We start from the raw sequence: 16631 nt of genomic DNA, 5'->3' as shown, positions 1-16631 counted from the left end.
CTAAGAGTGGTTTTTAAGAATTCAAAGGTCGTCTTTTAGCGTGTATATTCTTCTTATTCTCTTATTTATAATTGAAAAAAGGCCATACCATATGTTAATATAGATCTATAATCTAGAGAGAGTACCTCTTCGAAACAGTTGTTAACTGGTAACTAAATTAATAATTTTGTTAGGTTGGCATTAAGTTGAGTTGACTTTTTTAGGTTGGCACCAAGTTGAAGATTGAAATGCATTTATCGCGGAAAAATTGATTGGGCACTGCTACTTCAATCAGAGCTATTTCTGGGAATATTATATTACTAGCCGTCAGGCTCGCTTCGCTCGCCATATCCGTTCAGCCAGACGTTTAGTCTGGACCCCCGACTGGAACGTCCTAACATATGATAAAAATGCTCAAATGAAAAATGCAGGCGAGCGAAGCGAGCCTGATGATCTCATTCTTGGATGATCCAGTCGGGGGTCCAGTGGGCGGAGCCCTCTGGCTAGACGGATACGGCGAGCGAAGCGATTCTGACGGCTAGTGTATAAATAAATGAATGATACTAGAATATCGATAGTATAATGTTGTATCGTAATTACATGAATCCGAGGCATTTCAAAAAATAACCGTCGACTCTCTGAAAAGTATAATATAAAATAATATCCTCTCCATCAACACACGACTGAATTACGGGTTACGGATAGATTATAATCTGAATCAATTTCAATCAATCTCAAACAATTTGATGCTCATGAATCAGTTTCAAATAACTTCTGAAACTACTACTTCAATGCATGTTCATATGCAAATTTGAATAACACTCCCAACGCCTACCAATTTTTTCCACGATTTCTGATGAAATTATCATCAACTTACAATTCTAATACTTTGAGCAAATAATTTCCAAGTTGAACTCCAACCTTGACCCCATAAATTGAGAATAACGAGCTTTGCAATACAAAAATGCTTGAAAACTTGATAATTATGGAAATAATCTGGTTTTTACTGTTGCGTATCCACGATGTTTGTACTCATATTTCAAAAAAAATATGCTGGTAGTAAAGCTCACTCTGTTAGTTTGAAGCATCAGGTGACTTATCAATGAGCTATTAGGCAAGTTATGATTGCTAAAGCAATTTACCAGTGACGTAGAATCGGAGAATTGAAAACGCGTAATTATGGTTGTGTGTAATAGAGTAGATTATAATATAGAATGTGAGTTGTACTTGGTTCGCATGGAATGCTAATAAACTTCCATGATCTGTTGATAAATTAGATAATGTAACTTAATAACTGAAGTAACTTCAAAGATATCATCTCATGGAATGCAAACTCCAAACACCTTAGAAATCATAGTTTCATTCTCTAGTAATCCTATAGGTGATCCACATGATTATTTAAGAAGTTCCAAGATACTATTAATTATTAATTAATCATTTATTTATTGTATTGATAATACAAGCACGAATCATACACCCTATGATGTAATCATATACAACCATCTCGTGCAATACACTATTGATTTTAAAGCATGCTGTGAAACATAGTTCCCATAGATCTTCATAGATCTTATAGATCAATAGATCTTATAGATCTTATAGATCTTCATAGATCAATCATAGATCTTCAAACATTTCGAGAATAATATTAGAATAACAGTTCCAGTTGATTCGTATCCTATTCTTCATTAGGAGTTGGATTCAATCATGATGAACTCAAGAGAAAGTTACCGGATGAATTCGATTTAGTTATTTCATTGAATCCTTACTACAAATCACTAGAATAGATTCTGAAATCTACCTAATAAATAATTCTCATTAAACTCTACAGTAGCATAAACCATGAATATAATTGAATATTAACCAATGAATGATTTATGTATTTCAAGAATTAGTTAAATTAATGAATGATCAAATTAGCCTAATCAGTGAACTAGAATTTATCCTAAAATCTCTCCTAATTTCCAGGATCTTGAGGACTCACATTCCCATTCCATCTATACAGTAAGTTAGGATAATGCTGTGGTACTAAGAATGATCTGGAAGCATGTTGTGTGTTATTGTTACTCCACTACACTTTGTGACTCATCCATCACTTCTTTAAAGATTAAAACAATAATATCATCCATTTTTTTTAATTTCTTCCATTTCTGGACTATCTGTCAAATGAGTAGAACAGCTTGTTTTTCTATATCAAATCTTGTTTTATTTTATCGATAAGCTACCTTCAAAATATTATTATTAGGGGAGCTCATTTATCAATGATTTATCACTCATGGATCAATACTTATAGATGACTCATAGATCACTCATAGATCACTCATAGATCACTCATGGATCACTCATAGATCACTCATAGATCACTCAAAGATAACTCTCCTTTTATGTTTCAATTTGGAATTTCTTTGGATCACACTCAAAGATCACTCTTAGATCATTTTTTTTATGATTTAACTCGGAATTTCTTTCATTCCGATATCACTCATGGATCAATCATGGATTACTACTCATAGATGACTCATAGATCACTCAAAGATAACTCTTTCTTTTATGTTTCAATTTCGAATTTGTTTCGTCTGTCAGTATGATTGTATGTAACGCATTTACGGCCGAATTCGTTGATAGAATTCTATGAAATTTGGCAGGAATATTCACCAAAGGTACTCACAGATCACTCTTAAATCAATCATGCTTCAAACTCACATCTCCAACTGAATGATTTCTTTTTTCATCACAACCTCTCTTCCTCACATAATAATCATTAACATTTTGAGTCAATCTGAGAGAGCTCGAATAAACTCAATCAAATAATGCATTTTTCATCTCAATGATAACAACTTGGAAATATGAAAGAGGTCTTTTATCATGAATCACAAGCTGCACTTTTATGTGAAATCCATTGCCTGATGAACAAACATGTGGAAGCCAAGATTTGATCTCTCATCACAGTAAGTTCTCTATTGGTTATTCAAGGTTTCAAAGTTAAGTTACGAGTATTTTCCAATCAAACTAACAACATCTTTCGGTATTGGAGCATGGAGAATGTCAAGCTTTTTTCTCATCAATAGCCTACCATTTCTGTAGAGCTTTTTCTATTAATCATATTTTTCTACTATCCAAAAATAGAAATTACAAAAATATAAATGGTATCCTACACTGGAGCTGCTTGTGCAGTTTCATTTGGGAATGGAATGATTTAATTAATTAGTGTTATGTTTGTTTTCATTTTTCTCATTCAATGTGTATATCACCTCAAATTTTGAAGCTGTTTTTGCAGCTTATTCCAAATAATCCTTCTGGATTGAATTCTGTCTGATATGAATTTTGTGAGAGATAATTTCATTAATTAGTGATATGTTTTCGTTTTCATTTTTCTCATTCAATGTGTATATCACCTCAATTTTGAACGATTTAACCTCAGGCTCTCAGTTGCATAGAATAGAAAGAGGTTTTCATTTGTTGACAGAGATTGGACGGTTATGTCCACTCTACCACTTTACCACGAGCATATGAACGTTCTTCAAATTTCCAAAAAAGTACGCTACTCATAACTAAAATCATTGGAACCAATGCAGTTCCAATTTACTTCACAATTTCAAATGATTGAACCTTAGGCACAACCTTAGGAATTCATATTAGAGGGAGTAATTTTCAGGGAATATATTGTGGAATGTACTTTCTGGAAATAGAATGAATTTGAATTGAATTGAAATTTGATTATTAGAGTCCCGAGTAAGTTATTACAAGAGATCAACAACGAATTAAAGTTTACTATTCGAGGAGTTCTAGTTAGAAGTTACTCACGTTTCAACGAATGATACTAGTATGTTTTTCTCCTAAGTCTCGAAGACATCTTTCGTCTGGGTAACTATCTATACTGGTCTTCAGAGTTTCTATGTAATTTCAGAGACTAATGATACAAGTGAATTAGTATATTTCTTCTTTGGCAATGTGTTATGTGTGGGGATTGGAATACTCAAGCATCGGGAATTCTTCACTCTTTTTGGCTTATCCAAGTTTTTTATACTAGAATACTCTGAAATTCACTGCTCCTCTCCTAGATTTTAATTCTATTCTCTTGCATCCTATTCAAGCCTTGTCAACTCACAATTATTCCACTTCTCCTTTCAAAAAATGATGAGTTTAATTTTGTTTTTTGTTACAGATGTACCTTTCGCAGTTTGGCTACTTCAGTCCAACAGTGACGAATGCTCAGTCAGGTCATTTGATGACAAGCGATATGATGTCTAAGGCTATCGGAGAGTTCCAGGATTTTGCAGGACTAAATGTTACAGGTAAAATGGATTAATCAAATTGATATAAACTGAGTACGCTCACAGCAGAAAGAATGTCTTTGTACAATAACTGTAGCGGTGATTGTGTGTGCTACAGTGTCATAATTTATTGTAGCAGAACTTCAAATTCCAATTTGGTCAACTCAAATTTTGTTGGCAGGTTAAGGCATGGGATAATGATCCTAATAGTTTTCTATTGTATAATAGTTCCCATATGATAGTGTGATACAGTATATTGATAGAGTTTTTCAAATAGTTGAATTTCAACAACTGTTCAATACAATCGTTTGATAGTTGAAATAGTATAATACTTTCTCTTGTATGATAGTGTAATATAGTAGTTCGATAGAGTTTTTCAAATAGTTGAATTTAAACAATAGTTTAATTGTTGAAACCGTATAATACTTTCCGTATGATAGTTCAATACAGTATTTTGATAGTTGTTTTTCAAATAGTTGAATTACAATAACGGTTCACAACAATAGGTAGTTTAATAGTTAAAACAGTAAGAAACTTTCCTTATAATAGTTGAATACAGTTTAATGAACCATTTACTTAAAACCTTAGACCAGTTATAGAATAGACACGCTGGAAGTCTAGCCTCTGAAGCCAACATCTACTGCCATATCACCATATCGTGACGTCAGCATCGGATATAAAACTTTTCTGCAGAGTTTGTTTACATTGTCTTCTATCCTATGCTGACGTCACGATATGGTGATATGGCAGTAGATGTTGGCTTCATCGACTTTCAGTATGAATATACAATGGGCCGTGTCTATTCTATAACTGGTCTAAGCTTAAAACGCACATAGGTACTCAATTTGGCAAAAATCCACAGGGAGATTGTAATAACTGATGCAGAAAGAGACGACAACGATCCGAGAGAAAGAAGAAATATTGGGCTGATCGAAAAGCCACACAGCTTCAGAACCAGGGACGATTTTAGTTGATTAACTTATGTGGTCCTATCTGGCCAAAAAAGACGAAAAAAGTTTAATACAGTATTTTAATAGCTGTTTTTCAAATAGCTGAATTTTAATAAGGGTTTAGAACAATAGTATTATAGTTAAAGCAGTATAATAGTTTTCTCTGGTTAAGGGCTTCAACGATGATAATTAAATTCCAGTTTAACTGTAGTTTAACTTCTGGATTCAAATTCCGTTCAAATTCCATTTTAATTTCAAATTCATGAGTAATAAAATTGTTTTTCAAAACAAAGAATTTTATGGAAAGGCATGACGTTTTAAGAGGGAGAAGACTTTAGTTTAACTTCTGTATCCCGATTCCGTTCAAATTCCATTTCAATTTCAAATTCATGAGTTATAAAATTATTTATCAAAACAAAGAATTCAATGGAAAGGCGTGACGTTTTAAGAGGGAGAAGACTTAAAAGAGGAAAAACTAAATGAAGAAAGTGCCGGTTTCACAACAGCCGGTTAAATTTTAACCGTGATTTATAAATTCCACGAGAACCAAGCAGAGAATCCGTCTTTCCAAAAACGCCTTCTCTGATTGGTTCTCGCGGAATTAATCACGTTAAAATTTAACCTGCTTTTGTGCAACCAGGCCTTAGCATTGAAAAATACAAAGACTTGCTCTCAGCATCTATAGTGAGGTCCACGTTATAATGACAGTATTTGATCAACTTAGGCTTCGCTATCCTTGTCTATTATTCGACAAAGCCGGTGTTACTATCCTTTTCTAGGTCCACCACGATGCCAATTATGTTTTTGACAGTGTAGAAATATAATTAATTAATGCAGAGAATCGGCATCGCTATTCTTCTATCTTTATCCACTGCCATTATAATGTGGACCGCACTTTAGAGTTATTCCAATACAAACAAGACTTGAAAAATAACCAGGCTAAGCTATATGAAGTGAGATTTGAAAAAACAGTGATTTCATCCCATCGAATATGATTCAAACATGATTCATTCATGAACTTATGACGTTGATAATGTAATTAAATCAATCGATTGAAACTCATAATCCAGATTTGACTTTATTGCTCTTTCAAAACACGTTTCTCATCAATTAATTGCATCGATAAAAATTTATGCACCCATGAATGACATTTTCGAGCAATTTGTGACAGTAATAAAGTGGTACAGTGTTCAATTTATTGAGAAATATGATTATTTGACGTCAAAAAACTGCAGTCTATTGAAATTTAAAAGAAAATTGTGTCGTTGATAAAGATAAGAACAATAATGAATCAGATCTTCATCGTTCGTCTATTATTAGATTCGTGATAAGAGTTTTCCTTCTATTGCAAATAATGTACAGTCATGAAAGATGAAATTATGATATCGATTTTATGGAAATCTCAACAAAAAATAAGATAATGAGGATATTGAATTTCATTCGTAAATCGATACGGTAGCCGATAAATCGAATATTCATGGGATAAATTATTCATAAGTTATGAATTCTGACCTTAGAATATATGATGAATAGATATAGTTTTTCCTCATTCAAAATGAGACATACATGTATGTTTTGTGACCAATTGATTGCTTGTAATGATGAAGGTTCATGATAAAAATGATTGTTTATTAGTTTGAGAGTTTATGTTGAAACTTGTATTTGAACACGAGGAATCAATTATTTCTTTGATTGTAATGTTTCATCATTAATCATATTATTTCCAGATCAAAATATTGTAGAATACTATTGTAAACATGTGAATGTTATATTATTTAGATTTAATAATATTGCACTATCCTATTAATTCACTCCTACTACACTCTTCTAGCCTCGATTAACACAAATCTCGCAATTCTGAAACCACAGATTCTGTAGTCATATCAGAATCATCAGCCGATAAACTATGAACTACAATTTCCACTATAGTGTTTGTCTTTTCGGTCTCAAGATTTTATAGTTTTTTCAAAGTTTGTAATTTTCTAATTAATTGTGATTGATTTAGAAGTATTTTTTCAATTAAAAATGATTGAAAATAATTGTCTGAGCGAAGTGAGATCCAAGATTCAAGTCGACGGTTTGGCATTTCTCAAATGCAAAAATGTTTAAATGTTTATATGTTTGCATGTTTATATGTTGCGCATTTACGGCGAAACGCGGTAATAGATTCTCATGAAATTTGACAGGTATGTCCCTTTTTTAATTGAGCGTCGACGTATATACAAGGTTTTTGGAAATTTTTCATTTTAAGGATAATACAAAAGAGAAAGGAGTCTCCTTTGAACGCCAATATTACCGTATAAATCAGACTTTAGAATAATTCATCATATATTAGCTGTCTAGTAGACTATAATACTACCCGTTCAAAAACATCGAACATCTTGAAAATGTATCTTCCCATCAACGTTGTGGACAGTTGCAGCCAGACCTGATAACAGCGCTCACACTCACATTCACGACGACACGTCACAGTAGCCTACGATAGGACAGAAAGCTCTTTGTAGATTTGGGATTTTCTCTAGACATTTTAAATTGATAAATTATTTATTAATTTTGAGAAAACATAACAACAGCTCAATATAACTTACTTAGCGCGAGGTCAACTGTTCACAGAGCTACTAGTTGTAAATTAAGTGTGCAATTGAAGAATTTTGAAGTGACACATAACCTCTAGCTACATTTGGACTGTTGTATAAATTAGAATTGGAACCGTTTTGGGCTTAAGTAAGCCTGTGGTACTTTTCTGTAAGTTGTGTATTTCTCAATGATTGAATTAATAAATTAAATTAAATGAATAATTGGTTGATGAAAATAATTAGCAAATTGTACGAATTGAAGCCAACTCCTTCCAGATTTTTCAACATTTGATCGAGACGTAGTTCTGAATTTTACCACCAGATGTTGATAATCACTAGGTGGAGTATAACTACTCAGATCGCAAGCCCCGCCTACTTTCTTCTGATTGGTCAACAAATAATCGAGACTGAACTCCGAATTCAATCGGCAGATATCAGTAGCAACTGGATGAAGTTCAACTTTCCAGAAAGCATTTAAAAAAAACCAGAGAAAGGAGTCAATTTTATTCCAAGCATGATTTTGAGTGAATTTTCAACATCGTTGATCTATAGCATTAGCTGAAACTGCGAATCAAATAACTAGGGAATATTTCGACCTGATTGTTCTAAAAAAGGGCTAGAAAACACTGGAAATCGTTGATCTGTGTCTATGTTTTGATCATTAAAAAAAACCCCTTTCGATACATCTCTCTTTCCCTCAAATAAACTGTTACTGTTCTAGATTTTTTGATTCTAGGCTCTAATAGTATCTATTTGTTTCAAAATTTGCTCATTTACCTGAGTATTGAAGAGCGAAAATTGTATATTGAAAAGTGGAAGTGACATAACCAACATTTTGATTTGGACACTATAGTATAAATTGGAAATGGGACAGTTTTGGGCATGAGCCTGTTGTGCCTTTCCTTATGCTAAGTATTTGTACACAATGTAAAAAATAAATAAATAAACTTGAATATTATAACAATGATAAATCCACTGATCATTATGGCTTATCACAACATTCACAATAATTTATTTATTAGGTTAGCACAAACAATACAATGATCGGAAAAGAAAAAAACAGGCTATTGCCCAAAACTTCTTCAATTTCCTAATTTAGTTTCAAATTGTCCAAATATCATACATATGTAATGTCTATAAGACATAAGTATAATAGGATGAATAAACAGATGTCTGGAGGAATAATTCATGAAGATCATATCTGGAGTATAAAGGAGTTTCAAATTTGAAATTCAAGTGACCTTTCTTCAATTATTCAAATCAAACGCCTCAAATTCCACACAATTATATTATATCAATCGAAGACGGTGATTAAATTCTGTTATCCCTGGAGCACAATACAACAAAACACCACTTGTGACGTAATAAGTGAGTATTTCTAATTCAAAACATGAAAACTCACTTCTCCAATCTGTAATTACGATGAGATTCTGTTCAAACTGTCAGATTTCCTTATAAGAATATAACCAATGCTTTCCATTAAACCAATGCTGACAGTCTTCTCTAATGTGTTATTAGCATAGATTATGCTCAGATTCACACCCAAATCTGAATAAATTGTAAACAAAACACTCCGAGCTATATTCGCAAAAATGCCATCATTTGTGGCATCATACCTATTAAAGGCGATTCACCAATGTTATTGAGATGGCATTCAAATGTCATGATGCAATGGTTTGGGAAGAAAATAGCTGTTGATAATAATAGAGGTGTGTGCTATTATCTATATATATATATATATATATATATATAATATATATATATATATATATATAATATATATATATATATATAAAAACGAAATGGCACTCACTCACTGATTGACTGACTGACTCCCTCACTCACTCACTCACTCGCAGAACTAAAAATCTACCGGACCAAAAACGTTCAAATTTGGTAGGTATGTTCAGTTGGCCCTTTAGAGGCGCACTAAGAAATCTTTGGCAATATTTAACTCTAAGGGTGGTTTTTAAGGGTTAAAGTTTGTCTCTTAGCAAGTATATTCTTCTTATTCCAATCTCTTAATTATAATTGAAAAATGTCCATACCATATGTTAATATAGAACTATAATCTAGAGAGAGTACCTCTTCGAAACAGTTGTTAACTGGCAACTAAATTAATAATTTTGTCAGGTTGGCATTAAGTGAGTTGACTTTGTTAGGTTGGCACCAAATTGAAGATTGAAATGCATTTATCGCGGAAAATTGATTGGGCACTGCTACTTCAATCGGAGCTATTCCTGGGGATATTATATTACTAGCCGTCAGGCTCGCTTCGCTCGCCATATCCGTTTAGCCAGACGTTTAGTCTGGACCCCCGACTGGATCGTCCTAACATATGATAAAAATGCTCAAATGAAAAATGCAGGCGAGCGAAGCGAGCCTGCTGATCTCATCCTTGGACGACCCAGTCGGGGGTCCAGGGGGCAGAGCCCCCTGGCTAGACGGATATGGCAAGCGAAGCGAGCCTGACGGCTAGTGTTATATATGATACCTTGATCCATCAGAATTTAGATATTTTCTCTAATCTTTCTTCTGCATTTTCTTCCTAAAACTACTCATAGATTATTCCAGTTACCCCTCCACCTGAATTCGGGAAAGAATTCAACTTCTACCTACCCGATAAAATTTGTTGAATGAGATTTGATATTGTGGAATTTTTCCATTATTGAAAAAACACAGTTTTTTGTCACATTCACATTAATTTAGTCATTGATACAGGACTGCAGTTTCATGTTGAGGCCTCACATTTTAAGTTGTGTTGGATGTTGAAGATGTGTTAGTTTCAACAAGAAACTGCAGTCCTTTATTGATGTCAAATAAATGTGACAATATAAAACAGTGATTTTTCTTTTCAATTCTACCTACTCCGTAACGAAGAAAAGTCGTCAGTGGGCCTAGTCATTTGTACCCTGCTCACTCTTTTTGCAACCTTCAGAGTTTTAATTTTGACAAAAATTTAATGAAATTTCGTTATTTTTCAGGATCCCTGGATGAAGAAACACTAGAAATGATGAGTTTACCTCGTTGTGGTGTGAAAGACAAAGTTGGATACGCCTCGGACTCGAGAAGCAAAAGATATGCACTGCAAGGTAAGTTTACTTGAATTTTCAATTTTATATTCTCCCAAAATTTTGACACTCAAATCAAAATCTAAAATTAGAGTCTTGTATACCTAATGGATTGCTCTCTGGTTTCTTGTTGTCTGTCCATTCACCCAATTTTTAAGGTGAGTCTGGAGTCACCAAACAAATAATTGAAGAGTTAATTAGGGATTTATCGACCGAGCGAAGTGAGGTCTAGGATTCAAGTCGACGGTTTGGCATGACGCATGAAATTCAATACCTCAATGTAACTTGGTAAAAAATTAGCAGCTATGTAGACTATAAATTGCATGCCTCATTGAATGCAATTTTTATTCACTATTAAATAGGATGCAAAGAACAGCTCGTCTGGGCGCCTAGATGTCTTCTGGGTTCTCGCGATAAATTCCAGAAAGCTTTATATATGATAATTAAATCTTGTTTAAGCATGATCTGATCAAATAAATAGTTAGTGTATCAGTGTGGATGTGCTTATGGTTTGGGACGACGTTATAACTGCGCGAGGTCTACTGTTCACAGAACTACTAGTTACAGTCAACTAACAGTTGGAATATTGCCTTCTGCTATTTGGTTCCCAGGTCAATATTAATATTTGCAGTATCTCGTATATCAGAAGTCCTTAGTTCTATTATTACCTTTTCATCAGCTGATGCTATGCTTATTATATCTTTATCTTTCTGTACAGATAGAGCTATAATCAGAATAGCATCAGCTAATAAGAAGTGAAATGAGCGTGTTTGTGGCGCATAAGTCTGTACACACCTTATTATTTCCACTAAATTTATAACGTGACTCTCACTATGTAAACAAGTGAAATGTGAGATGTTTTATTGGCAGAAATAAGATAAATTACAACATCTCAGAAATACAAATTTGACAACATCTCAGAAATACAATTTGACAACATCTCAGAAATACAAATTTGACAACATCTCAGAAATACAAATTTGACAACATCTCAGAAATACAAATTTGACAACATCTCAGAAATACAATTTGACAACATCTCAGAAATTCAAACTTGACAACATCTCAGAAATACAAATTTGACAACATAGGAAATAGTTTTATTTGTGCAACTAGTGCGCAAAGTGACAGTTTGCTGCACCGAAAGAAACGTTTACGAGCCGTAGGCGAGGGCGGAATGGTTTCTTGAGTGCAGCAAACGAACTTTGCGCACGTATTTCACATTAATTTTTCCTACAGTTACCATTGAATATGAAAAGTGGGTAATTATGGGCAAAATTGCCTGAATAATGTAGTAGTGTGTGAATGGCGGGGGGCAGCTGTGTGGTGTGTGCTGTGGTGGCACTGTGCTGTCGTTGTCCTTGGTTATAATATCTACTTAATAATTAGCGCGTTGTGCTTCGTTGCACCTCTGCTCACTATAGCAGCCACAGCAGTCACTGTTACCAACTTAATTTTGATTTTGCTGCACTGGTGCTCCATATAACCTACTAACTATTTTGCGTTGTCATGCTGCAAATCTGGAGTACGCAAAGTACTCACTTTGCGCACTAGTGCGGAAAAGTGATTCTTTGCAGCCTGCAATCAGTGCACAAATGGTCACTTTTCAGGGTATCTGTAGGAAAAGTGATTCTTTGCGTTCTGTAATCAGTGCAGGAATGGCCACTTTTCAAGGTAACTGTAGGAAAATACTATTTCAAAATAAAGGAAATGCCATTTGAGTGTCTGCATCTCGAGGTAGTCTACTAGATATGTTTGAGATAGTAAGTAGGTTAAGAAGTTGGGTGACCCAATTGTGGTTCGAGTTATCTGGGTGAGACATTGTTTGATGAGAAATATTGACAGGCTGGCATAAACATAGTGATAGCTGTGGTTATAGTTGTAGTTGTAGTTAGTTATAGAGTGGTTATAGTAGAGAGTTGCTGAAGAGTTATTAGAGCATCAATACTCTCCCATCTGCAACTGATGGAATTAATCAGTCTGAGTTGATGCAAAACATTGTTTGGCAATGTTACATAAAATTTCACGCTACAATAACTTCGATTTTGTAATATTGAGATCGTGATTGCTTGTATTTTCCATGGAGAACTTTAAAGAAGAAGATGATTGATTATTAGAGAAAGAAGAATATGATGAAGGAGGAGAAGAAGAAGAGGAGGGAAGGGGGAGGAGAAGACGACAATGAATAAGACGAAGAAGAGGAAAAAGAACTAGATGGGGAAGGAGAAGAAGTAGACAATGAGGACAAAGATGAAGTAGTAGAAGGAGAAGAAGGAGAAGTAGAAGAGGTGGAAGAAGGGTAAGAAGAAGAAAAAGAAGAAAAAGAAGAAGAAGAATAAGAAAATGAGAATAAGGAAAGGGTGGAGGAGAGTAAGAGGGTGAGAGAAAAATAATGAAGAGAAAAATCATTTCAAGACTTGGGGAAGAGGAGAAGGAAGATGAAGATAATTAAGAAGAGAAGAAGAAGAAGAAGAAGAAAAAGAAGAAGAAGAAGAAGAAAAGGAGAAGAAGGAGAGGGTGGAGAAGAGTAAAAGGTGAGAGAAAAATAATGAAGAGAAAAAACATTTCAAGACTTGGGGAAGAGGAAAAGGAAGATAAAGATAATTAACAGGAGAAAAAGAAGAAGAAGAAGAAGAACAAGATGAGGATGGAGAAGAATTAGTGGACAAGGAACACGAATATGAAGTAGTAGAAGGAGAAGCAGGAGAAGTAGAAGAAGGTAGGGAATAGAAAGAAGAAGGAGAAGACGAAGAAAAACGAGAAAAGAGAGCAGTAGAAGATAGAGTGGAAGAAGAATGAAAGGGAAGAAGGAGAAGGAAGATAATAAGGGGAAGGAGAAGAAGAAGAAGAAGACGACGAGGAATACGACGAAGAAGAAGACAAAGATGATGGGAAAGAACGAGAGAAGGGAGGAAAAAGGAGGAGACAGGGAAGAGGAATAAAAACGGGAAAAGATGATGAAGACCAAGAAAAATAAGAGGAAAAACAGGAACAAGGAAGACAAGAAGTGGAAGAAGGAGACGAAGGAAGAGACTCAGATGGATTAGATGAGGGGGAAGAAGGAGATAAAGAACTAGAAGAAGAAGTAGAAGAAGGAGAAGAAGAAGAAGAAGAAGAAGAAGAAGAAGAAGAAGAAGAAGAAGAAAGATAAGAAGGAGATGAAAGATAAGAAGGAGAAGAAAAGGAAGGAAGGACGAGGAAGATAAGAAGGAGAAGTAGAAGATCTAATTCAGATGAATTATTACTACCTGAAATGCTAACTCAAAATTATGATGAATGAAGACCCTTTGCGATTTTAAGTGGGCTCTGAATATTCATCTATGGATGTCCAAAACAACCCAAAACTATCTTCAATGTGTTCTACAATGCTTGATGTCTTTCGGATGTAGTAAGTGTACACCAACACTGGAAAATTTAAATGAGAAAATCAAACAACAAAAACATATGACCAGATTCACTTGAATCTGTCAGAATTCCTCATTTAAAACCTTAACACTTTTCATCCAGCCAATGTTGACAGTAAAACATGATCAAACAATAGTTAAAAACATGAATATATAGATATAAATTATTACAATGAATGGTCGTATATATAGAAGAACGTAAACACGACATCTACCGGAAGCTAAAGACATTATAGCAGCTTTTATCGGACTTCCGGACTGGTTTGATCGAATTACACACATTTGAAGCTATAATTCGGGTGAAATATGATTACCTACATACACAGAGGTGGCTTGGTTACATTTATTTCATGGGAAAAGTTTCAATGGCTGCAAAAGCTTAAAAATTCAATCTTTTTTCATTATTTTTATTCTTGTCAATTTTAAAAGTATCGTAGATGAAGTGTTGTTTACTATAATGAGGTCAACGTTATAATGGAAGTGGAGAAAGATAGAAGAACAACGTTGCCGATCCTCCGTCTTGTCAATGCCTTCTATAGACGGTAGCTGATACAGGTTTATTGATGTAATATTAACTGTTCATTCTCGTTTAGAATAATCAATTATATTCTATTAAGTATTGAGTTTTCAATAATTTAATAATTTTTCAATAATTTAATAATAAAGTTTCATGAAATATTCTGTTAATTCATTATTAATTCTGCATTTTCAAGAGACGATCTGCCAACAGAGCAAAGCGAGAAAGAGATAGCGATAACCGCTTTGTTCAATGATAGATAAGGATAGCAACACCATTGCTAATCAAACACTGCCATTATAACGTGGACCTCACTATAGAATCAAATATTCTTACAACGATTTAATGAAATCGGATGGTTTTTTGAATGAAAACTTCGTGAAGAATTTACTGCATAAAGAATTAATAGTAGTCTCTGATCTCAATTCATCTATTGAATTCAATACAACTCTTCGAGATCTAGTGGTGCAGGATGACTTACTATGGTTACCAGTGAACATAATCAAACTTAAAATAATAACCAAGAAACAATAATAATAATAATACTGAGGGTGATGCTCACATAAGCTCTTGGGCTTGTGCGTGGGTAATGAGTGAGAGGGATGATGATGAGTGATGACGACTACTTTTTAGGTAGACGGGACCGACGGTATATCGTCTCCTCCGAAAGACGGGAATAATATTGCTACCGGGTATTCCTTGTCTCGATAAATTCAAGAGTATGATAAGATACTATTCTATTTTCTCTAGTAAATCGCTATAGTAAGGTCCTTGTTATAATGGCAGTGGAAAAAGATACATATATGTACAAAAATAAACTGGTACATCTGATGTAATATTACTGTTCATTCTTGCTTTCAATGATTGAATAATACACTTTCATGTTTCGGATTATATATTTTGTTAATTGATCTTATTTCTACATCGTCGAAAAACGATCTGGCAACGTTGAGGAGCTAGAATAGGATTGCGTTATCTGCTTTGTCGAATGATAGACAAGGATAGCAACACCAATGTTAATCAAATACTGCCATTATAACGTACACCTCACTATAATAGATTCGATTGATGTAGATAGCATATATTCATGACGACTTACATACTTGGATTCTATTCCATAGGAAAGAAGAAATCTACTTAAATAAAAAAAAAATGACTCAAGTAAATAAATCTACTTAAATCAAAAACATGACTCAAGTAAATGAAATCTACTTAAATCAAAAATAGAGATTCGGCTGAGTCACTGTCAATGTTGTAGAATCTTTCCATAATGAAACAAAAACACACATAATATTGTGAAATTCTACAGTTTTATTCGGTACAGGATCATGGTTTGGTGATTTTTAGTTAGCTTGAAAATGTAACCTGTGCGGTCACACGAAACCATATGGTCATGTACCAAATAAAACTGTAGAATTTGACATTATATGTGTGATTTTATTTCAAATTTAATTTTATTACACACGAAACCATGGTACTGTACCAAATAAAACTGTAGAATTTGACAATATATGTGTGATTTTATTTCAAAAATAGAGAATATATTATTCAAGAATGAAGCTTTGCTTAGAAATCTCTGTAACTTTCCATAGCATAGAACACAAAACAATATTTTCAAAGTTGCCTTCTTATCTATTGCAAGACTGAGTTCACATAAAGTTATAGAGAATGACAATATACCAGAAATCTCATTTAATTAAGAGTTGAAAATGATAAAATTCAACTCCAATTTATTCGATTCCAATTTGTCTTTGTTGAACTCCCATGCTATTCCAAGATAAAAACGTATGTTTTATGATAAACTCTATCAATATAACTGTTTTATTGGAATTCTCAGCATTTTTGTAATCATCTTCATTG

The 16631-nt window shown here is 33.8% G+C and overlaps 1 protein-coding gene across 4 annotated transcripts in view; it reads left to right on the top strand.

The window, feature by feature from the left end:
• Positions 1 to 16631, top strand: part of LOC111057664 (stromelysin-2) — an 82497-nt gene that overhangs the window by 34187 nt on the left and 31679 nt on the right. For 3 of the 4 annotated variants that reach the window (XM_039439552.1, XM_039439554.1, XM_039439553.1), the window contains exons 2-3: positions 4145 to 4274; positions 10764 to 10871. In XM_039439552.1, coding sequence (XP_039295486.1) covers positions 4145 to 4274; positions 10764 to 10871 — 238 coding nt within the window. Of the gene's footprint in view, positions 1 to 1947; positions 1984 to 4144; positions 4275 to 10763; positions 10872 to 16631 lie in introns of all 4 variants that reach the window. The other variant, XM_039439551.1, reaches the window with a different exon arrangement.

The sequence above is a fragment of the Nilaparvata lugens genome, chromosome 13 (genome assembly GCF_014356525.2).
Source record: "Nilaparvata lugens isolate BPH chromosome 13, ASM1435652v1, whole genome shotgun sequence".
NCBI lineage: Eukaryota > Metazoa > Arthropoda > Insecta > Hemiptera > Delphacidae > Nilaparvata > Nilaparvata lugens.
Note: the sequence above shows the minus strand (reverse complement) of the source record. Positions and strands in the feature narration are given on the sequence as shown.